Genomic DNA, 24,482 nt, shown 5'->3' with positions numbered 1-24,482 from the left:
CTGACTCACTTTTCCTTTGTGCTATTCTTTTTTTCCTCCAATTCCAGTCATAGTTTAAACTCACCACTGTTGTAGCCTTGTTGTTTCTTCAAGGCTGTGACAGAACTGCCTGCAGGTGGTGAAGAGCTAAGTGTGCTCAGTAGGCAGGTGGGTTTCAGTGGAAGGTGGCTAGATTCAGGATTCTAAAGTTGTCAGGCTATTTTTTTTGTTTTGTTTCATTTAAATTTATTTTTGTTTTGTTTCATTTAATTTTAAACTTGGCTTAAGACTTCACAAAATCACAATATAGTAGGTACTCTTCAATATTCCTGGGAAGAATCATGTCCTGTGACTTATTTCTATATCTCCATCTTCCATCATAATTTCAAAAAGGAGGGAATCATTTTTAGATCTAGCGCCCTATACTGAAGAGGAAAAAAGTGCCTGATCAGTATTTACTGATATGATTAATACTACTATGGTTTATTCTTCCATACCACTGCTTTCCTTAGTGACAATAAAGTTTTACGATACTTATATTTCAGGGATGTTTCTGAACATTTTATTTTTAAGTGAAAATTGCACAGAATATTTTAAATAGGTAATACACATAGCAAAAGAAGATACTAATTTTAAAAAAAATATTTATTTGGTTGCACCAGGTCTTAGTTGCGGCAGGCAGGTTCCTCAGTTGCCACTCGCCGACTCCTTAGTTGTGGCATGCAAACTCTTGGCTGCGGCATGTATGTGGGATCTAGTTCCCTGACCAGGGATCGAACCCGGGTTCCCTGCATTGGGAGCGCAGAGTCTTAACCACTGTGCCACCAGGGAAGTCCCAAGAAGATACTAATTTTTCAAAAGCAATTTAGCAAATTTAGCAATATATCTAGGATTAAATACAGCAGAGTTGGAGAAAAAAAAAATTGAGGGTCTTACCTAGGATATGAAGCCCATTTCTGTACAGTTTCTTCATCATCACCATCACACAAATCAGCAAAAGCAGCTTCTAAATCTTCTAATTGATGAATTCGAGTATCAACACAATCTACCAAATCTTCCTTTAAACACATTGAAAAGCCGAGATTATATAGTTACTCTTTCAAAAAAACAAGTGAAATCCCATTACAATGAAAATTTGATTCAATTAGTTAAAACGTAATTTTTCAAGTACTAACCATGGGCTTCCCCAAGAAACACACACCAAGATTTTGGACAGTTGTGTGTGAGTACTCCAACACCATATAAGCTATTATTAGATATGTGATAAATAGACAAACACAAAAGAAACAAATGGAGGATACCTCTGTCAGGTCGGTACCAGGCTTTTTAAATTGGTACAGCTCTTTTAAGATTTTGTACTCCTCCTGGAAAACAAAACAAAAAATCCATATACTAGAAAAACGATTAATTTTTCAATAATATGCTTTAAATAAAAAAATGGCTGTGATACAAGAACATCTTAGATAATTATTTAAAGGTTAGTCAGGGAAAATCAGGGAATATGTATAATTCATATTTCATTGTAAATATTACCACTTCTTTAGGGTAACTCTATCCATCTGGGCATGACAAGAATGTGTAAAAATTAGCTATGGAAGAAGACTTAATGGCTAACAGGTAATGAGATGAAAATATTTCTAATAATACTCTACTCTATAAATGGATACATCCTAGGGTCTGAACAGATTTTCGCTATTTATGGGAAATATACATGTCTTAGTAACAACAACAAAACTCTCCATGTTCCCTTTGCAGCTCTTTCCCTAGCCACAGAAGAGAGCTCTGGAGTACAAAGGCAATCCTGGAGGCAGATGCAATGGAAGGATTTTGCAGGAGAATGTCTCCCCTTATTCAGCACAGCCAGGCAGCCCCACTATAGGTAGGTATATCTGGCCCCAATAATCCTATTTAGGAGCATTGTCAGGCAGGGGTTACACATAAGACCTAAAATTCCTTAAGCACAAAGCTGTGCACTATCCTCATCATAACAATCCTGTGAGCTGGGTATGATTATTATTTTGATTTTATACTTGAAGAAACTGTGGGTCTGAAAGGTTAAGTAATTTCCCCAAGATCATACAGCTAATAAGCAGAAGTAACAAACAGAACTTAACTCTTTCTGACTTCTGAACATGTTTTTTTAAAAAATAGCTATTAAACTATAAGGTATAATACATGCTCTTTTCAAAAAGTTCTACAGAACCAAAGGATATAGAGGAAACAATATCCCCACTTTCTCAAGTTTCCTTATAGCACAGGAAAAGGAATAACTGTCACTAAGTTTCTTATGTAACCTTTTAGAAATTCCCATTACAAGTATTTGGTGAGTATATTTGTAGGATAAATTCATAAAGTCAGGTTTTTTAGCTTCCAGGTATGCCCATTCTCATGTTTTCTAAATATTTCTAAGGTCATTTCATAATTCTGAAAGCTGGTAGTTATAGTCACTGGTCCATATACAATAGTAGGAAAGAAGCAGAGGGCAATTTTTCCCCCTTACTGCAAAAAGCTGGGAGAGCACTCTAGTTCCCCCATTCTTGATCCAGATTGCACTACAGTTGACCCTTGAACAACACGGGTTTGAACTACACAAGTCCACTTATACATGGATATTTTTCTGTATATTGGAAATGTTTTTGGAGACCTGCAACAATTTGAAAAAATTTGCAGACCAACTGTATAGCCTAGAAATATTGAAAAAATTAAGAACAAGTATGTCAAGAATGCATAAAATGTACATAGATACTAACCTATCCTTACACAGACACAAGATGAATGATATTACTATAAAATTAATAATGGGTTAGTTTTCCTACTGTTTTACAACTTTGCTTTCAAAGAATTACATTACTGTACAGTATGCCCCTCTCTCTCCTAATTGGAGAAACTGCATATCATCTTATCACATAAGTGGTTTTTAAAAAAATATAACAATGTTTCCAATACTGTACTATGAATATGACTGTAATACTGTATGTCATAAAATTTTTATAACGATTCATTCATTAGCATAGAGGCTAGACTACCGTGAAGCAATCATGTCAAATTACACTAGGCTACTGTAAAGCAATCACATTGCTGCTTCCTCATTATCAATGCATGAATCGTTATAACTGTAAATAAGTATGACTTCGTCGCATTATTTTTTCATTTTTGATATCTAGTGCTAGTAATACGTATAACAGTGTTTTGTATCATAAGAGACAATACTGATGTAGGTTCATCTTATTAACATGATATAAACTTATGGTATAGACAAATACAGTACAGTACTGTCAATGTATTTTCCTTATGATGTCCTCAACATTTTCTTTTCTCTAGCTTACTTTATTATAAGAATACAGTATATAATACATATAACATACCAAGTATGTGTTAATTTACTGTTTACATTATCAGTACGGCTTCCGGTCAACAGCAGGCTATTAGTAAATTTTGGAGGAGTCAAAAGTTATACCTGGATTTTTGACTACACAGGGAATCGGCACCCCTAACCTCTGTGTTGTTCAAGGGTCAACTGTACATTCTCCAATTTTACCTATTTTTAATCAGTACCTATTAAAGATCTTTGATAATTTAGATAAATCACAATGGCTTCCGATATGCACACAGAACAAGGAGTGTAAATTGCAACATCATTGTCATGAATCAAATACTGAACTTAGGTAGAAAGAAGACAGTTAATTTGAATCCCCAAAAGAACCAATCTGGAACAACCTCCCATATGTTAAAGTAAGCAGTTATATGTGCTCATAAAATGCACCTGGGAATGCTCACTTGGATCATGAATTTACCAGTTTCTTAAAGGCACACATAGTTCTACCTCAGATCTGTGCATACTAATAGTGTCTCGTGATTTTCATTTAAGATCTGATGAGGTACCTGAAGGATCACAGGACTGAAGCATTAGCTACAAATCATACATGTGTAATCAGGCACCTCAATGTTCAGTGAAAGATCTGTCACATGGGGATTGTATATACATAGAGTATCTCTGGAAAGATATACCAAGAAACTAGCCATGGTATTTGTTTCTAAGAAACTGGGGGAATGGAGAAGGAGTAAGAGAGTGACATATACACTTTTTAACGTATACACCTTTTTGTACTACAGCTGACCCTTAAAACACCATGGGTTTGAACTGCATGGGTCCATATGTGGCGTTTTTCAGTGAATATATACTACAGTTCTACACGATCCACGGCTGGGTCAATCTTCAGATGTGGAACCGTGGATACCAAGGGCCCAGTACAAAGTTATACGCACATTTTTGACTGTGCGGAGGGCTGGTGCCCCAACCTCCATGTTGTTCAAGGGGCAACTGTATATGATTTTATTTTTTTCAACCACCCGTGTACACACTACCCCAATTAATAAATGCAAAATAACACTATCTAGAGCAGGGATTAGCAACCTATGGCCTACAATCTGTTTTTGTATATCCCTCCAGTGGGTATAAAAAAATTGAACAGTATTGACAATTTTAAAGGGTATAAAAACAACAAAGAATATGTGACAGAGACCACATGGGGTCGCCCACAAAGTGATTACTATCCGCCTGTCTGCCAAAAGTTTCCTGATCCCTGATCTACAGAAATTTCATACAATTCTCCAGAGCCACGTTTTAAAAATACCACATTTGGGACGTCCCTGGTGGTCCAGTAGTTGGGACTTCACCTTCCAATGCAGGGGGCGAGGGTTTCAATCCCTGGTGGGGGAGCTAAGATCCCGCATGCCTCGTGGCCAAAAAACCAAAACATAAAATAGAAGCAATACTGTAACAAATTCAATAAAGACTTCAAAAATGGTCTACATCAAAAAAAAAAAAAAAATACCCCATTTACCTGAGTGAACATTTCTTTGAAGGGATTCTTGACTGAAAAAAAATCTAAGTCAATATCTAAAACAAATGCATCCCCTTTCTCCAAAATTTTCAGGATTTCTCCAGTGCTGACTGAAGTGTGGCATTCTTGGCTTTCAGAAGAACATGAACATGATGGTTGTAGACAAGTTTGGTCTCTTCTCTGTGTCACTGAGTCATCTTCCAGTCCTTCTGAACAAGATTCACCATTAGTAGAGGCAGTGTTCTCTGTGTCCTCCAGTGCTAGCTTTGGCTTCTTAGCAGAAGACACTGTGTCATTTTCTTCTTGATTGTTACAGAGTTTATAAGGTTTCACCATAATTACATCCAATTGTAAAGGTTTTTGGTTCTCTAGCTGGTCTTCAGTTACATAAAGACCATCACTTAGAAAGTAATGATCTGTACTTGTAACCCTGGATCAGAGGAAAAAAATATTTTAAAGACGAAAGGACAAATTTGCTGACATTTCATATAGAATTTCAGAAATACAAGAAAGGACATATTTGACAAAAACTGGAGAGCTGTCTCTAATATTTGTACTTCCTGTTCTTCTATGGAAATAGGGTTCCCCAAATTTTTAGCTGGACACACAACTGCCCAAAGTAAAGACCATATTTCACAGTCTATCTTGCAGCTAGGTGTGGCCATTTGACTAAATTCTGGTCAAAAGCCGTGAGTGGAAGAGAAGTGTACAGAGCCTCGCCCTCCCCTCCCCATCGACTGGCATGTGAACAAGGTGGTGGCAAGCCCCACTTGGACTCTGAGGACAAAGGTGATACTCTAGAGACGGGGGAGCAGCAAGACAGAACACACTGGCGTTCTCCAAACTGTAGGGCTGTCACATTGGCCCTGGACTGTGTGTGGTCAACTCTAACGTGAGAAAGAAATAAATGGTCCTGTTTAGCCAGTGCTTTGGATCTCTCTCATACCAGCTGGATCTTTACCCCAAAAAATCACTGAAGAGAAAAATTATATCTGGAAATAATTTAAAATAATAGAAACTCCCTCTGACATATTTCAAAGCTTCATTAAATTTTATATAACTATAATATTTTAATATGAAAAGCAACAAAAACTTTTGTGCATGTACAGAATGCATTTCACAAGTTGTAGATTTCTGATTTTAGACATATCAGCATGTTCTTAGCTTTTCAACTATATTATGCCTTGGTAAGTACTTTGTTTATTTTATTTTTTTATTTTTTATTTTTCTTTTGCGGTACGTGGGCCTCTCACTGCTGTGGCCTCTCCGTTGCGGAGCACAGGCTCCGGACGCGCAGGCTCAGCGGCCATGGCTCACGGGCCCAGCCGCTCCGCGGCATGTGGGATCCTCCCGGACCGGGGCACGAACCCGTGTCCCCTGCATTGGCAGGCGGACTCTCACCTGCTGCGCCACCAGGGAAGCCCTTGGTAAGTACTTTGAACAGCAAAACCAAATGCTTCTTCCAGAGGTAGGATCTACCCAATTAAAATAACGGTTAACATTTATTTCCCACCCACCCTCCTCTAGCATATACAGCCTTAAGTTTAAAAAGATTCAATTTTCTAAGAAAAGATTAATGACAATAAAACTAATGTCCAAGATTATTAAAAACTGTACCATCCTAAGAAAGACAAAGGCTGTATCCTCCAATCTAAATCTGTATTCTTCTTTAATAAGGAACATTTTACTTTGTTCACATCTGTACAAACACAAACATACATCTCAGACTGCATACCTATATGTGTGTCTTTTCCATAAATTTTTATTTGCAGGATTAACTAAAATCATGAGATAATAAAAATCTTCCTAATATTGTCATTACACATTGAGTATCAAATGTCTGTTTCAGATTGCTCAAAATTAATTTGATTTTGCAGAAACCTGTTACAGGTTAAATTAGGCCTACTCACCAAAGTACTTAATAAAAACCCTACCACTCTTTCATATAAACCAGTATTATGTATAATATTTGTATGTGGAGCCCTATTTAATTTGTTATTATATCCTCAATAAATACAATTTTTATGTATACACAGAAAAGTTACTTGTCCAATTGATAAGAACATACAAGAAAAGTTAATTGTATCATTAAGGATAAATCAGAAATAAAAAGTATCATTTTCAGTGAGATAGACTGTATTTCATTTTCAATGTATTACCATTTCATCCCACTATCCTTCAGGTTCTAGAAAGTCATGATTCCACTGCTTAAAACATTCATCCCATAACAAGAGAATTTAGAAAGCTAAGAACATTCTGATACTTCTAAAGATATTACAGTATCACAAGCTACATAAAACATTGGTTAAATAGCTTATACACCAAAAATAATTGCATATGTAACTCAAGTCAGAGAATGCTGCTATTTAATTTAGATTAGGTAATTATCTAGAGCTCACCATATTAATAAAATTAAAACCCCAAATCTACTTTTCAGCCACTGAATTTATAAAAAGACCAAAGTGAGATAATTTTGCTTTTTCATTGCAAATTGTTAAATTCAGCAGACAAAAGTTACATTGGAAGGAAATAATAAAATGTTATCATTAAATATATAAGTCTATAAGGTACTTCAATGATTTAATGGAGTTAGTCATCAATGGAGCCAGGTTTCCAGAGGAGGAAGATCATGTTATTCAAAAACCAACTTGACTAGCAACAAAATACAAATAATGTATGAAAAAGATTAAGAGACTTGCAAATTTGTTCCTGGTGTTTCGAGAACTCTTTTTGGAAGAGTTGAGGGCTAATCTGACCCCATTTTTGTGTGGAGATACTTATAAGGTATTACAGGGACCTAAAATCAGATAGAAGAAGTATTCAATCCCTTTCATACTCATAAATACGAGGAAATTACCTGATTGTTGTGGTCGAAGTGTCTTTGCCTACTAAAAAATGATGTCTGCCCTCTCTGATTTGCTGAGCCCATGTGGGATGAAGCCATATTACATGGGAAAAATGGCCAGCATAAACTGCAGGTATAATCCAATTCTCGATACTTAATTCTCTGGAAAGAAATAGAGAGGAAGCATGAAACCTGTTAGTAAGTAGGTTTTTCCAAATGTAATTTCATTCAGAACAATATTTTAAGACAGTAGGTCTCCAAGTGGGGTCCAAGGACCCTTGCAGGGGTTCCTGAGACCTTTTCAGTGTAACTAGTTCAAAACAATTTTTCTAAGAACACCAAGGCACTATTCCCCCTTTTCACTGTATTGACATTTACACTGACAGTACAATGCAATGGTGGTTGATGTCCTAAGATTAATCAAGGCAAAGGCACCAAACTCTACAAGTAGTCACTGTATTCATCACTACCAAGCACCAGTGTCCCAAACCCCCATCCAGTTTCACGTGAGAAAGTCTTTCATAATTTTATTAAACTTTGACCCTGAGTATACGTTTTAAAATAACCTGTGTGGCAAGATGGGAAGTGCACAGCAAGCACTTCTGTTACGGATTTTGAAGTACAGCGGTTGTCTCAAGGAAAAGCACTTGTAATTGAATTGCAAGCTGAACACCATTTTTCTTGAAAGGAAGACTGACTCATAAACCATAGTTGTTCAGACGTGAACCTGAATTGCTGGATTCTACTTTCCAACTAAGCTTTAAGAAATGACCACTTGTCAAGTTTTGGTATCGTATTAAAGAATATTCACAATTAACTGAAAAGGCTATGAAAATACTCTTCATATACCTCCACCAAAACAACATGTGGTAACGGACTGAATGCAGAATCCGAGAATCCAGCTGTCTTCTATAAAGGCAAATATTAAAGAGATCTGTAAAATTTAAACATTGTGGGCTTCCCTGGTGGCGCAGTGGTTGAGCGTTCGTCTGCCGATGCAGGGGACACGGGTTCGTGCCCCGGTCCGGGAAGATCCCACATGCCGTGGAGCGGCTGGGCCCGTGAGCCATGGGCGCTGAGCCTGCGCATCCGGAGCCTGTGCTCCGCAACGGGAGAGGCCAGAGCAGTGAGAGGCCCGCGTACCGCAAAAAAAAAAAAAAGAAAAAAGAAAATATATTTGTTTTCCATAAAAATATCTTATGCTAACATATAAAGTCCTATTATTTTGAAATGAATTAATATCTTAAACATTTCTCAGTTTTAATTTCAAATATGGTAAATATCAATAAATATAGCTCACATTAAAAAAAACTCAAGATTTTTAAGGGTGTAGAGGAATCCTGAGATTAAAAAAGTTTAAAAACTATTATTCTATGACTAACTGTACAGTCGTCATACCTGCTTCATAATTCTTTTTAATTTCTAAAATATAAAATCTCTAAATATAAAAGAGAGTAAGGACAATGGTAGAGCTACCACATTTCTTTAGAAATTAGGTCTCTGAGTTTTAGTTTTAGAGTCAACTAAAAGAAATGCAGTAGGCTAAAATTCATTCACACAAGCATTTATATTTTAATTTTATATTACAACAAGATAATTACTGCTATGTAACTTTTCATTTTATACGAGTAGGCTATATTATAACAAATACATAAGTAAAGAGACAGTGACACGATTTCAGGGAACTATATCACTGAAGCGAGGTCAGTAAGTCACTATTTAGAGATACACTAGGTATGTCTTTCCTGAAGAATGGACTACAAAATTTCACGTCCACCTCTATGATTCTGTATAACTGAAAGTCAATAGGATTTGTGACCTGAAAAGAAACAAATTGGGAGGTTGCAGGGACTCAATACTGGAAGAAAGGATACACAAATTAAAGATGCATTGCTTATACAATTATTGAACTATGTGTTCAAGACACATTTTCTTGTGCCTCCGTAACCAGACTTTTAAAGGGGTAAAGAAGAGTGAACTGGCTTAGGTAATTTCTAAAGTCTCCGACTTCTAAAATTCTAATTCTAAAGCAGAGGCTGGTAAACATTGGCTGGGCCACCTGTTTTTGCAAATAAAGTTTTATCGGAACACAGCCACTGACACTTGTTTACGTAGTGTTTACAGCTGCTTTCACACCACAAAGGCAAAAATAAGTAGTTGCAACAGAGACCATATGGCCAGCAAGCCTAAAATATTTACTATCTGGTTCGTTAAGAAAAAGTTTGCCCATACTTGTTCTAAATAAAATAAAAAAGGCAAACAAAAGCAAAACTCATGAGCTTAGCAAAGACTATTTCTCTTAATTGCTTATCATCTACTGCAAATTGTATTTCAGGTGCATAAAAGATCATTAACAAAAATCACATTTTACCCGAAAAGTGTTTCCTTATCAAATACAGTGTCAGCTGGCATATTCACAGGAATAAGGAGGTCTGGATGTGAATCAAAATGCACAAAACTTATATTACTTGCAGGAAGATGCTTTGAGCCAATGGCCCGGTATATAAAGGGCAGAACCTGTAAAAGACACATACATGCACACATTCAGAATTGGTACAGAATTCATGAGCATACACTCAATTGCAGACTGAAAAACAATGCTAAACATAACTGCACATAATTTGAAGCACACCAAGTTGTTAAAAAGTAGGGAAATATTAAATTTGTTCATTGCACATGGTTTAGACAATCATCTCAAGCTTTATTTTTTCCTCAGAACTTCCAAGTTACACCTCCAAAGGCTTTAATGGGCATCTCTCACCACCATGCTGCCTCCACCTCAAACACAAAGATAATGTGGGGAAACAGGCAGGACTGGTACTCAGGAAAAAACTGCTGGTTAATACCCTCTCTGGCATTAAAGATGTGTTCAAGCTACCTGGGTCTCTGGGTCTTTTCCACACCTTTAGGATGGTGGTGCAGAGCTATGTCGTCTATAAGGCTCTTAGTCTTGTTACGGTCTCTAGAGTTCTAAGTTTAAGACTGAATTTGAAAGCACCACCTAACCCATGCTTGCTCTCTCAGACACATACACACCGTCTCTAGGTCCTGAGAGACCCAACTTCCTTCGTATTCTCTTTACTTTATTCATCCACAAATCTGGAATCACCCTCTTCCTCTTTCATAGCCAGAGCATTCTCAAGGCATATGAATGCTATTTTAAAAAAAAAGTCTTAGACCACGGGACTGTCTCCTAGGCTTCCAGAAATCTAGATTAGGGCACCATTTTAGCTATTCCAAAGTAGCACTACCTCAGAAACAGAACATATCTTTTTTTTTTTTTTTTTTAGAACATATCTTTAGTGTCTATAAACTCGGGGCACCCTGTTAAAAGATTTAGGCACACACTACGTACACAATAATACTAACGGCCCTATGAGTGCTACTTTGCACCATTTCACAGGTGACAGTCCACATTCTTAACAAAAATCTCCCGGCTACACAGCAGGAACGTGTAGGGAGGCCGGGAGACAGTAGGAAGCCTGCGTCAATGCGCAGGTTGAGGACTCGGGGCTGTGCAGTTACACTGCCCGCGTTCGACTCCCGATGCCACCAGAGCCTCGAGTGTTAGAGGAGTTGCCCGACTCGTAGTAAGCGCCCCATAAACGTCAGCGCCTATTCTTCCAAGCTAACCGTTCTGGTGTTTTCCCCACAGCAATGCAACTCGCGTGGGTAACTAACGCTGGTTATCTCTCTGGCCTCCGATGGCCAGGCTCCGCCGCCTCCTTGGTCCTCGCGCGATTCTGCCCCAGGCCCGGCAGCCGCCCTCTCACCTCCTGATGATCCTCCACCACCCACACCGGGAGCTCATGGTAGCGCCGGAGCCGGGTGCACTCTCCAGTAAACTCGGTCATGTTTTCGCTGGAGGCAGCGTCCCAGCGAGGTGGACTCAAAGAGGTTTGAGCTGCGACCCCGCCTCCTCGCCCGACAGGAAACGCGCGCTCACCCGGTTGTGGTTCTGGATTGGAGGATGTAGGGGGCAGCGGGCGGGCGCCGGAGGGGTCGACGAGAACGATTGGTTTAGATGTTCATCGCTCTTATTGATGCACCAATCACCGCACACAAGGCGCTGCGGCGAGCCCAAGAGCTTTCCCTCTTGTGGTCCGGCTTTCGCAGGTTTGCTTTTTAATTCTCTCGGTTTCCTGTTCCGGAGGCGCTGGCGGCGCTAAGATCTTGGCGGCTGCAATGTGAGTCTGGCTTTACTCTAACGGCGACCTCGCGGCCTGAGAGCCTTTTGTAGGTAAAAGGGGCAGCTTGCGGGTGTTGGAAGAGGGAGTGTTTCCAAGTGTCCTGATTTCAACGGGGCTGGAGTCTGGGGCTGGGGTGAGGGGCGCCTGGGAATTAGGATCGGGCAGCCCCTCTTCAGATCTGCAGCGAAGGGCGAAAAAGCGACTTTAGGCCCGGATCCTGCGAATAAATAGAAGTGAAAAATGAGATCTTTCTTTCATTGTGGAGCGCGTGCGGTGGTCCAGCCCTGGGGCCGCCCGGATCTCGGAGGGGAGTGAGACCGTAAGCTTACCTCGTGGGGCGCACGATCTGGCGGGAGATGTGAACAGCGAGACCCGTAATTTCGGATCAGCCAGCCGAAGATGACCGGCCTGGGGATTCAGCTGGGAGAAAGAGTGTTAATAGAAATGTAGTCACACTTTGCAACTTTTTCTACATAGACTGATGTTCCTGGACGTGTTAACTATGCAAAACAGCTCCCTCAGTTTCCCTGCTTCCAAACAGCAGCTGAGGAGTAGGCACACGCAGAAAATAATTACTTTTCCACTTGCAGTGAGTTCCTTGACTTTTGACTTTTGTCGCACCCTAACACAGCCTGACTATGCCTTTAATAGATCAGTTTCATAATCAGTGTTTTCAGATATTCTGTCTCTAGAAACATACATGAGGATCTAATGGTGAGTCTTCAACAGCAGTCTGAACACACAGTACAGGAGTGTTGGTAATCCTGACTGTTGCCCACCTCTAGATTCAGTACATTCCTTTGTGTTCCCCAGGACCCTATGCATACCTCTTTTCTTGTGTTTATAGCATTATATTATTTTTTTAAATTGTATTTGTATGTGGATTCTGGGCTTCACGAGTCCTGTGGGCTCTGTGTCTTACTCATCTTTGAGTGCTTAGGACCTGTGACAGTGCCCCACATGTATAGGCCCCTTAAATGTTGCATGAATCAGTGAAAATACCTGCTTTTTGTCTGGTTTTGGTAATGCCTATCTGTTGTGGATATATGCAGTAGGGAAATGTACAGTAGCAACACAGAAACATATCACTAGTGAGACAGTAAACATTTATTGATCACCTACTGTGTGCAGGACGCTCTGCCAGGGGCTGTGAAGGATACAGAAATGTTTGTGAATCAACCCGTTTCATCAAGGAGCTCATAATCTAGTGGAGGAGTTAGACATGCGCACACGTGACTGTAATATGAGGCAGTCTCTGGTAAGTGCTATAAAAGAATTAAGTACAGACTAAGAGCAACGGACGTGTAGAGGGAATGGGATTACTTCCTGAAGGGAACCAGGAAAGGCAGCACAGAAGAGTTGGCATTTGGCTTGGTTGGTGGGTAGAAGAAATTCAACGGGCAAATTCATAGGGTAGGGGATTTTAGAAGGGCAGGAGCAAAGAACAAGCGGGGTGATAGTACTTTGTATGTTAGGCAACTGGGAAAATCTGGGGTGATAGGCACTTCATGGGGAGGTTAATGGAGAATTAGCCTGGAAGAAGTTGGGACCAGATTGCAGAGGGCCTTAAATGCCAAGAGTGTGGTTTAAACTCGATTCTGTGGGCTCTGAGTAGCCTGTGGTGGCAAGATGGGCTGTCTAGGTCCTAGGTCTATCATGAGGGCCTTGAACTGAATAATAATCATTAATCAGATATTATTTGGTATCTACTTTTTATTAAGCACAGTGATTGATACAGCTAAATAATCTGAACCTATTTTCATGAGCCATTTGAAAATCTACCTTAAGCCTATCGGTAAAGCTTTTAGTTAGAAGGAAGATGCTTCTACATTAAAGCTTTTTGCAGTTAATATTTATTTGGGTTTTTTAAACATTTTGCTGAAGCCTAAGTATTTGGAAAGCCGTTCCTGTTTGTAACATTCTTCAGTGGAAAGAGCTGAGAATGAGAATCAAGGGAAATTGTGTTGACAAGATTATAGTTAAGTTTGAATTTGAATGCTGGTCTCTTTGTGAAGTAAACTGGAGTGTGGAGTGGGAGAACAGAAATGATTTTTTTCTCCTAGTCTTTTAGCAAATTGGAGATAGAGTATGCCTAAGTTTCCAGTCTTTTAAGCTACTGATTATTTTGAGTCAGCAAGACAAGTATTAAGGATATCTAAAAAGTTAGCTGTAAACTTTAATTCAGTTCAGCGTGCTCTTAATTTTGTTAGTATGCGAACTGCATTGGAAGATGCAAAATCAGTGTTAAGATAATTGTAGAAATGTTTTCTAGCATTAGCAGTTTGGGAATCATTTTTATGTCTATTTATTCTTTCTGTCTTCTAGAGCTTATATTCTCTGTGGAAGATGTGACATACCCAGATAATACGTCACCATGCAAGGCAGTACCTGGTGAGTGGTATGACAGTAATGGCAGCTGTTTTGGGAGAACAGGGAGAAGCAAACACTGGCACTGGGCCATTGAGGGTGGGAAGGGTTTAGATATGTGAGGAGAGGGGGAGTGTGTTCACGTGGGCCATGTACACGGCCTGCCCTGATGGCCCTGGCAGTTCTGAGGTGCCGGCAGACATTAAAGGTGGGATGAGGTAATGAGTTGGTGACCTGTAATCATTGTACGACCTGCCAAGAAGCAGCACAGAGTGTGTGAGAGCAGGGGACCTATCAAAACCCTTGGGGTGGTGACAGTGGCTGTAGAAAGGCCTGCAAGGGTGTTATTGTAGTAGCCAGGCAGGAGACGATGGTGTGAAATGGATGCACTCAAGAAGTATTTATGAAGCAGAAATGATAGGCATTTGAAAATAAAATTTTAACTAGAGGGGATAAGGGAGAAGTTGTCAGGTAACCCCTGGTATATGACTTGAGGACCAGTAAATGGTCTCACCTATTGAGACAGGAAACACTAAAAAAGGAGCAGGTGGTGGTGTCTTGAAGGGGAAGATCATGAATTCCTTTTAGGATGCATTAGGTTGAATTTGCGAGTCTGTGCTGAGTGGGGAGGAAAGTGTAGACAGGAAGATGCTGGTGCAGATGTAGAGACGTGGGGTGTGTGGGCGGGATGACATGGTGAGGTCATAGCAGATGGTTGAACACTGGGATGTGACTTTGTCATGCTGGAGGTGGAGTGGCTTTAGGGAGTGACAAGGACCAGGGACTGACCACGGCAGTGGGTTGGGTGGCTGACTGGGGAAGAGGAGTTTATTGGCCATGAGGAGGTTCCGCTATTACAGAGAACTCAGTATTAGATGGGTGGGATATGGCAGTGGCCTAAGGGATGGTCAGGCGTTTGTAAAACCCTGTATATATAGTGAGTTTTTCTTTTATCTTTTTCTTTCCTCCAACGAAGTCATAGAATGTCATTCCATCCAGGACGAGGGTGTCCCCGAGGGCGAGGAGGACATGGATCCAGACCCTCAGCACCAGCCTTCAGGCCCCAAAATCTGAGACTGCTTCACCCTCAGCAGCCTCCTGTGCAATACCAATACGAACCTCCGAGCGCCCCTTCCACCACGTTCTCCAACGCTCCAGCTCCCAATTTCCTGCCTCCACGACCAGACTTCGTGCCCTTCCCTCCACCCATGCCTCCATCAACACAAGGCCCCCTTCCCCCCTGCCCGATCCGGCCCCCCTTCCCCAGCCACCAGATGAGGCCCCCCTTTCCCGTGCCTCCCTGTTTTCCTCCCATGCCGCCTCCGATGCCCTGTCCCAATAACCCCCCAGTCCCTGGAGCACCTCCTGGACAGGGCACTTTCCCCTTCATGATGCCCCCTCCATCCATGCCCCACCCCCCGCCTCCTCCCGTAGTGCCTCAGCAGGTCAATTACCAGTACCCTCCGGGATACTCGCACCACAGTTTCCCACCTCCCAATTTTAATAGCTTCCAGAACAACCTCAGTTCCTTCTCACCCAGTGCTAATAATAGCAGTAGCCCTCATTTTAGGCACCTCCCTCCATACCCACTCCCAAAGGCTCCCAGTGAGAGGAGGTCCCCAGAAAGGCTCAAGCACTATGATGATCACAGACGCCGGGATCACAGTCACGGGAGGGGCGAGAGGCATCGTTCCTTGGATCGGCGGGAGCGAGGCCGAAGTCCTGACAGGAGAAGGCAGGACAGCCGCTACAGATCCGATTACGACCGGGGGAGGACACCGTCCCGCCACAGGAGCTATGAGCGGAGCAGGTAAAGCACATGTGTGTTTTTTAATGAAGTGCAGAGGCCCCGGCACAGGCCATTTCTGTTGGTCAACAACCAAACCGAAAAGGTCCAGCTGTGCATTTCGGTTTATAAAAGGAAAAGCGTCCCAAAATTATCAACATAGATTCATTTCAATGAATGTAAGCCAGTTACTCTGCATAATACAGTTGACATTTTAATGATGATCAATAAAAGATCTTGTAGTTGTTTGTGTGGATGTTGTATTTAATTATGTTCAGTGTGATCACCATGTCAGGTTACAGCACTTGAGTTCTTTTGGAATTGTTGATCTGCATATGTTATCAGTCAGGAATCGAAGTAGTTAACAAGCCGAACTTGCTTTCTGATGTTTAGGATAAGTGGAAGTTTATCATATGTTGTTGCTTTCTTGCTCTGTTCCTTTATAAAATGAAATAATACGCATTATCAAAGGTACAGTTTTCAAATTGGCTTTTAATTTGATTTTGTTGCATTGAAACATATTCATACTAAAGAAAGTTGCATTTAAAACGTACTATTCCATTCCAGATTCCATTTCTTTTTTTTTTTTTCAAAAGACCAAATATCTATATATACAAGAGAATAAGGTTTCCAGCAGACACTCATAGATGGGCATCTAGAAGTGCTCTGAAGTTATACGCAAATTCTTTGTGTATGTATGTTTTTCTGTAAGTTAATCAGTTGCTTACAGCAGATTCTTAAGAGATGGTGTGAGTCTATTACACCAAAAACCTAACAACCATTGGTTTAGATGGAAAAATAAAAATGCACAGGTATCGATTGTACTAATATTTATTTGTACCTTCAGTGAACTCTTTATATTGATGAAGATTTGAGGTTTTCCGGTTGTCAAGCTGGTAACAGTGCTGCTCTTTGTGTCTGCTGTGGTGTGTTTACCTTCATTGTCTTGTGGAACTTCTGTGCTGAAAAGTTTGAGGTCCCCAGAGCGGTCACTCCGTTACTTGAGCTTGTGGAGAGCTGGTCTTGGCCTCTGTGGAATCAGTGTGCTTCTCAGTTCCCATGTTGTTCTCATGGCTGGGTGCTTGATTCTGACTGAACATTTTGCCAGTAAACGGTAGCAGTCATTCTCAGTCCCGAAGAGAGTGACCAGTACTCGGAAGGTTTGGAAGGAAAATGCTCTATTGCTTCTCCCTGACGCCCAGTGGAAGGTGGAAGGAACATGTTTCCTTCAGAGGTGACTGATTCTGGTGGGCCAAAGCTGACAGAGTTGGTAGACTTTTAAAAGTCTTTTCAGCACGACTTACTTACTGTTCCCGGTCAATTTTGTTCTTAATTCTGTGATGGACTAGTTGGCAGAAGCCTGTGATGGTTTATTTTACAGTTTTATGGTAAAAATCTAAATCAGAAAGAATTTGTTAATAGTTTTCTTCAGACAAAGTGATTATTAATAAACCTGTCTCTGGGGAAACATTTTGCTGCAAACTTCAGCATTCTAGGTGGCATTTTTTTTCTGTTTTGGGGGTGCTGTAGTTTTTAGGGCTCTGCTGTAAAATCCTGGATTCTTCCATCCAGGCTTAAGCTTGGAGTTAATGTGTTTGTTTGAAGAAACACAGATGTCCTGTAAACTGAGGATGTCTATCAGTAAGTGAAATCAAGTGCCAAAAGAATTACCCTTAATCTCCATTATTCTAAAAGGCAACCCCTTTACCATGAAGGACCTTAGGCAGTTAGTTCATCTTTGTAAATGGCCTTTATTTACTTTGGAGTTGTTTTATAATGTTGTATTTGGGATATTTGCCCAGGAGCTGCCTTAGTGTCACAGCCACATTAAAATCAGCTCCTTTTGGGGTCTTAGTAGCGTGTCAGTCATCTGTCTTATATGGAATGCTTCTGTGAAACAAACATGGGGTACCTGAAGTCCTAGTATAACTTCTAGAAGTATATTGGCGAAAACCAAAAGTTTGTGCATTAGGTTGTGTTAAGTTTATGCAAATTCTTTAGTCTGTACTCTGGCTACTTCTCCCCTTGCTTCTTGGGGTAAGTGAATCTGTCCTTTTTCAGATTTCATTTTCCCTCTTTTTCTCCTGCTCCGAAATCTGGTTGAATAATAATTACAAGATCCTTTTAGGGCAAACCATCTCTAGCGGAAGTTTGTGAAGAAGTCGATGTATGCATTTGCTATCGTGAAAGATCAGGGTTCCTCCGGGGAGTGGGAAAAGAAGCAGCGGCAGATGCAACCAGTAAGGTGCAGTGCAGCGGCTTCCCACAAATGAGTAGTGTTATAGCACAGTAATCCCCATAGCTGTCCTGTTGAGTACAACGTGTAGTCATCAGAGAGCTAGTATCATGTATCTAATACTATGCTTCCAAACAGGGAAAAGTTTTTGGAAAAATAACCCAAGCGTTGTTTTTCTTGCTTTAAATGGCTTTATCGTATAGTGTTACTGTGACTTACGTCCATACTGGTCTTTTCAGTTCATAGCCACTCAGAGGTAGTAATCATCATCAGAAATGCCACTCTTGAATGCAAAACTCTATCCCCTGGGTGTTAAAGAAACAAACAAAAAATTAGGAATATCCTTTAAGTTGAGGGTTTTTTTGTTTGTTTTGTTTTGGGTTTTTTTGATGTGGACCGTTTTTAGAGTCTTTATTGAATTTGTTACAATATTGCTTCTGTTTTATGTTTTGGCCTTTCGGCCCCAAGGCATGTGGGACCCCAGCTCCCCAACCAGGGATCGAACCCGTGTCCCCCACATTGAAAGGCGAATTCCCAACCACCAGGAAGTCCCTAAATACAGTTTTTATTTGGAAATATAGGCAATTATTTTTTTCAGCAGCCATGCCATCACAAATTACATTATATCTTTGTCATGTGGTACCACTCACTAGCTGGGATTTACTGCCTAAAAGTAAACTGTAAATTTAGAAGTGTATCAGGTAAAGAATGTAGAATTCCAAGCACTGGCTCCTTTACTTTGCACAGCTGGTGTGTACCTGAGGCTTAAGTATATGTTAAAAGTATTATTCAAAAACAAAAACAAACAAACAAAAAAAAAGTATTATTCAAAAGAGTCTTTCTTGAGGAGGGGTTTTTAGGTGAAAAAGCAATTTTTGTTTTAATATCTAAGATCTCTATCAGTTTTGTAAATTTTGATTTCAGTGAATTTACATTTCTTCTGTTTGGCTGTAGGTTGGGGGATTTTTTTTTTTTTTTTGGCCATGCCACATGGCAAGCATAATAGGATCTTAGTTCCCAGACCAGCGATCGAACCAGTGCCCCCTGCAGTGGAAGCACGGAGTCTTAACCACTGAACTGCCAGGGAAGCCTGGTGCAGGGAGAGGGAGATGTTTTTGAGTTCAGACATTTTTGTAGTCTTCTTGCTGGACTCAGACTAATATAGCATTTTTTCCCCCATTCTAAGACCTAGTAGTTATTTCCCTTAGATTTATTTCTGATATAAACACACTGGAGTTCCGATTTTTGTTTCAGATCTCATTGTACTCATTAAATAGACTCAGAAGTTATTACTATTATTACTAAACTCTGGTGTCACATTGGAAGGTTCAAAATCCTACATTCTAGTTTTACACTGAGTAAACTCTGTCTCCATTTAGAGTTTTTTTTCAGATGAGGACAGCATTTAAAGGTAAAGTGACTTAGAGTCTCATGACAATTAGTGATGGCTAGAACTATACCTCAGGCCTATAACCTATAAGAGTTTAGAACTCTTTCATTATAGACCCTTGTCCTGATCTTTACTGTAAAAGCTTTAACTGGCATATATTTGATGGATGAAATTAAGAGTGTTCTAGAAATCAATAGACAGTTGAATCCTTTGAAGTTTTCCTCTTAGGTTAAATAATCAAGGTTGGCTGGTTAGAAGGTCTCAAGAGAAGATTATGATAAAATTCCCTTTGTTGCTCAGTATTAAGTATGACTTCTTTTTTTTTTTTAAGAAAACAGCAAGAAATGTCCAAGTTAGTTAACTTCTGTAACGTGAAACACTCCTTTATCCTATAATAAATGAAGGATGAATAAAAATTCCCATAGTGAATAGTGCCTGCAAAATTCTTAGGTGAGGTGAGGTTCATTTATTCAGAAGGTGAATTCAGTGAAAAGAGATGGTGTTTTGAGTCTTTCTGTTGAAAACAGCTCTGTGTATTAATTCCTTTAAGAGAGCGGGAACGGGAGAGACACAGGCACCGGGACAGCCGAAGATCACCGTCTCTGGAAAGGTCCTACAAAAAAGAGTATAAGAGATCTGGAAGGTAAGCAAGGAGTTGACACTGGTAGAAGCCATAGGATTATCTCCTGGAATTCAGATTTTGTGCTTGTGCAAAGTATCAGCCAGGTCTTAAGAATAGCCTGAGAGTCTGTCCAAAGAGCCCTGTGAAAAGTTAAAGTAGCCAATTATTTAAAAACCTTTACTTTCAAGATGTATTGAGAATGAACAAGGAAAATCTTGATACATTTCCAAAAGTTAGAAATTATATGGGCCACTTTCTGACCTCAGTTGCTATAAAACTATACATTAATAATTCAAGGTTTTTTAAGAAAAACCTTGAAAATTCATAATTATGCTCTTAAATTTACTTGTTTCAAAAAAAAAGAGCAAAACTGCAGTCACACCTTATTTGGAAAAATGACATTGAGATTGCTGCAAATCAAAACTTGCAGGATGTAACCAATTCTATATCGATAAGTAAAATCCATGTCTTATGTAATGGTAATTAAGAACAGTACTCTAGGATCTGACAGATTTGGGGTCAATTACTAGTTTTCCCAACTTTTTTATTGAGCAGAGTAATCTAACTTTTTTTAAGCCTCAGTGGCTTTGTCTAAAATAAGGACAGTTATACTTGCCTTATTGAGTGGTGAGGGGTCATTGAGATAATAATACACGTAAAACACTTAGAACTGGGCCCAGTAGTGCCAAATAAATGGTAACTATATATCTAATTATTATCTGATCACTTGACTCTAGAAATTGGTAGAGTATAAGAAAAGCAGAAAAAGGGATTTAAAGATAAAAGAAATTAATGAAATAGAAAATAGAACTGAAGTACTATAATAATATTTGTAAATAAATGCAAGATTTCTTTGAAAGGCCGTACAATTTAAAAAGTGGCAAATCAAGAAGAGAAATACATACATTCCATTAAGTATAAGAAATTATACTTTAAACCTCCTTCATTCCTGTATTATTACAGGAATGAAGGAGGTTTAAAAGTTATTGTATGTTGGTATAAGTACAGATATTTTATTTGAGAGATTTAAAAACTTGGATGTGATGGGTTGTTTTCTATGAAAACAAAAATTACAAACCTTACACAAGAAGCAGAAAATTTTAATAGGCTGATAACCATGGAAAAAAGTTGAAGAAGGTGAATTTGTGCCACTTTCAAAAAAGTTTTAAACTATTTTAGAACACTGATGAAGATGGAAGGAAAGCTCAGCGCGTGCTGTGATACCAGGAGAATCCAGATGGCAAAACCTAATCAATGAAAAGAAACCACAAAACAATCTCTTTATGAATAGGGATATGAAAATACTGATTAGTATATTAGCAAGTTTTCAGTTGTGTGTTAAAATAATTGAGAGATTATTCCAAGATTGCATGGGAAGATAGGTTAATATTAGGAGATTTGTAACTGTAATCCTTTGTGTCAGAATCTGTAGGGTTATCTCAGTATCTGCCTATTAGATATTTAAAATAAAGTCACATCCATTTATGAGTAGAAACTGGTAAACCTCGAGTATAAGCAGACTTCTTCAGCATGATGAGAACATTATCTCGTGACGAACATGATTGATACCATCTCAGAAGAGCCAAATTCAATGTTGAAAACTTATAGACCTTCCCATACACATTAAAAGGGGTCCTGTAAATCATTGAGGATGCACATTAAATAAAGACAAGGGGGCCCAATTGCCTACCACTGTCACGTGATGTATAGCTAAATCAACAAGCAAACGAAAAACACTGCATCCTTGTGTGTCCCAGGTATTGTACTGGTGCGGTGATATAGTCATTAACAAGAGTCCCCACTTTTCAGGAATAAGAAAGTTAAGTACTGTGAGAAGTGCTTTTGGTAGAGCAATTAATTACATGTTGCTCTGGGAACACAGCAGTCGATAACTCAGTTTAGGGTAGTCACAGAGAAATTGACATTTTACTGATACCTAGAGTATGAGTAGGAATGCATGAGGGAAGGGGGATGGTAGGGGAAGAGAGAGAGCAGGTGTGAAGGTTGCAGTATGGAGAATTGGTCTCAGAGGATCAAGCCTGGAGGTAGGGAAATGAGTTTAGAAGGCTTTTGTTAGTAATCCACAGAAGAAATGATTGTGCCTAGACCGGCACAGTGACAGTGGCGATGGGGAAAGGTAGAGGTAATTGAGAGATCGATGAGGGAGGCAGGAGGACTTGATAACTGATCGTGAGGAAGAGGCGGCAGCAGTCATCATCGAGGTCTGGTGTTCCCCTTTGAGGGCTGGGAACACTCAGAAACAGGTAAAGGAAGAGTTCAATTCGGGGCAAGTGGGATTTGAGAATCTGTGAGACAACCAGATGGAATTGTGTGGTAGTTATTTGGACACAGAGGTGCAAGGTTCAGAAAAGAGATCCTAGCTGGAAATACTAAATGCCATGGATTAGACGAGGTCAGCTGGGAAGAGTTTGTTCAGTGAGACAAAGGGCCTGAGGAGGAGGAGAAGAAGGAGGGGATGAGGATAGGAAACAAGTCAAGATACTGTGTTGGTGGAAATCATTGAGGACCCGTCTGAGGTTGATGGTTTTTAATGTGCTGTGCTAGAAATCTCTTCAGTCTGCTGGTTTCTTCCCCATGCCCAGTAGCTTGTGGAGAAGGCAGAGACTTGGATTCTGTGAGTCTAACTAATGCAGTAGATGAGAAAATAAAAATTACAGATGTAAATCCTGTAAAGGAGGGAGAGTTATCATAGTTGTAATATAGCATCTTGTTAAAAAACAATTTTGAGTTTGGATTTTGAAATTTGAAATTCCTGAGACACCTACCTAAAAAAGATGTTTTGTTCCTGTTTTGAAATGTCCCTCTCAAAGTGTTAAAAAAGAAAGAAAGAAAGAAAAAAGAATACTAATTGTTGTTCACAATAGACAACCCTGACCATCCATTATTCAAGATACCTGCCTAAGGGGATGGGGTGACAATGTCTTCTGCCTGTGTTTCTTGATGATAATAATAAATATTTGGTGGGATTTTTAGTACATGTCAAAATGTCTGTGTCAAACAACCATATTAGCATTTAACTACCACTTATTAGCTGTGTGATAGTGGGCGAGTGATATAATTTCTAATTGTTTCCTCTCTAGGGGATGTTTATATCTGCCTCAGGGTTCTTGTAAGGACTAAGTGTGTCAGGGTGCTTACAAGAGTGTCAGGCTCTTAGGAAGCACCACAAATGAATAAACAAACAAACAAAACCACACCACTGGGAGCCAAGATTTGCCATTATTAGCTAATGATATTATCAGGAAAATTCAAGAGAATTAGCTATGAAACATGAGAATTAACTCACTGAAGTTGACAGTTATAAAATAAACATACTATAATTAATAGCCTTCCTAAATACTAGTAATACCTACTTGGAAAATATAACAGGGAAAAAAATGTAGATTGACCACAGAAAATTTAAATTAATAAAAATTAAATAACTTATTAAACTTAAAAAATATATAGATCAATGGGAAGAAAACTTCCCATTGTAAGTGTAGTAGATGACAAAGAAGCTGATGTAAATGAATGGAGGGCATGCCGTATTCCTGTAGTGGAAGTGGAAGACAGGGTTATAAAATACCAGTTTTCTTCCAAAAACAGCTGTAGTTTTTAGCGGCATTGGTGGTATAGTGGTGAGTATAGCTGCCTTCCAAAAAATCTATTTTAATGTAAGTTCGGTTGAAGTACCAGTTTTAGTAATCTAAAATTCTTCTTTGGAATAGAAGTGAGTATAATGAAGAAAAATAATAATGCACAATTTGGTATGGATATAGATAGATGAATGAAACAAATATTGAACAACTTTCAAGTATATATAAAATTTTACATCTATCGTGAAGCTGTTTTTTCAAATCAGAGGAGAAACTGATGTGGGAACAATTAGCAAGCCATATGGAAAAAAAATTGAATTCAGGTTTCTGCCTTAGGTCTTGGACAGATACAGTAAAAAAATTTAATGTTAAAAGTAACTGAAGACAATATAAAATATTTATTTAACCTTGGGATGGGAAAGGATTATAAGCGTAACACTAAGACTGGAAACAGAAACAAAAAAATCTCTAGATTTGGCCATATAAAAATTGTATGTAGCCATAAGCAGAATTATAAGGAAAACAAAAAACTGACAAAGGTTACATTACATATGACAGCAGACAGGTGATTATTTTAATAAAAAACTTTCAATAAACGAAAAAGACTATAATCCTAATTTTAAAAAT

General features: G+C 39.3%; 2 protein-coding genes across 25 annotated transcripts in view; one reads left to right on the top strand and one right to left on the bottom strand.

Annotated features, from left to right (window-relative positions):
• The window catches only part of C3H5orf22 (chromosome 3 C5orf22 homolog), a 40,446-nt gene extending 28,844 nt beyond the window's left edge, over nt 1-11,602 (bottom strand). For 3 of the 7 annotated variants that reach the window (XM_089908711.1, XM_089908712.1, XM_089908713.1), the window contains exons 1-6: nt 11,442-11,602; nt 10,040-10,185; nt 7,681-7,830; nt 4,824-5,253; nt 1,281-1,343; nt 916-1,037 (exon numbers count right to left, since the gene is read on the bottom strand). In XM_089908711.1, coding sequence (XP_089764837.1) covers nt 916-1,037; nt 1,281-1,343; nt 4,824-5,253; nt 7,681-7,830; nt 10,040-10,185; nt 11,442-11,522 — 992 coding nt within the window. In that variant the 5' untranslated portion in view covers nt 11,523-11,602. The remainder of the gene's footprint in view (nt 1-915; nt 1,038-1,280; nt 1,344-4,823; nt 5,254-7,680; nt 7,831-10,039; nt 10,186-11,441) is intronic. The other 4 variants (XM_022564755.2, XM_089908709.1, XM_089908708.1 and 1 more) reach the window with 2 other exon arrangements.
• Nucleotides 11,603-11,758: 156 nt separating this feature from the next.
• Nucleotides 11,759-24,482, top strand: part of DROSHA (drosha ribonuclease III) — a 136,269-nt gene continuing 123,545 nt past the window's right edge. For 5 of the 18 annotated variants that reach the window (XR_002643324.3, XM_089908703.1, XM_089908704.1 and 2 more), the window contains exons 1-5: nt 11,767-11,908; nt 12,990-13,116; nt 14,184-14,249; nt 15,202-16,035; nt 20,188-20,280. Coding sequence is in view for 15 of the 18 variants with exons in the window: in XM_089908703.1 (XP_089764829.1) it covers nt 14,233-14,249; nt 15,202-16,035; nt 20,188-20,280 (944 nt within the window). In the remaining 3 variants the exon portion in view is untranslated. Of the gene's footprint in view, nt 11,909-12,064; nt 12,448-12,989; nt 13,117-14,183; nt 14,250-15,201; nt 16,036-20,187; nt 20,281-24,482 lie in introns of those variants that run through there. The other 13 variants (XM_022564770.2, XM_022564768.3, XM_022564765.3 and 10 more) reach the window with 12 other exon arrangements.

This window comes from Delphinapterus leucas, chromosome 3 (genome assembly GCF_059928025.1).
Source record: "Delphinapterus leucas isolate spDelLeu-1000000601 "Yukka" chromosome 3, BTC_Dleu_Yukka2, whole genome shotgun sequence".
Lineage (NCBI taxonomy): Eukaryota > Metazoa > Chordata > Mammalia > Artiodactyla > Monodontidae > Delphinapterus > Delphinapterus leucas.
This window is presented reverse-complemented; position numbering and strand designations above follow the sequence as displayed.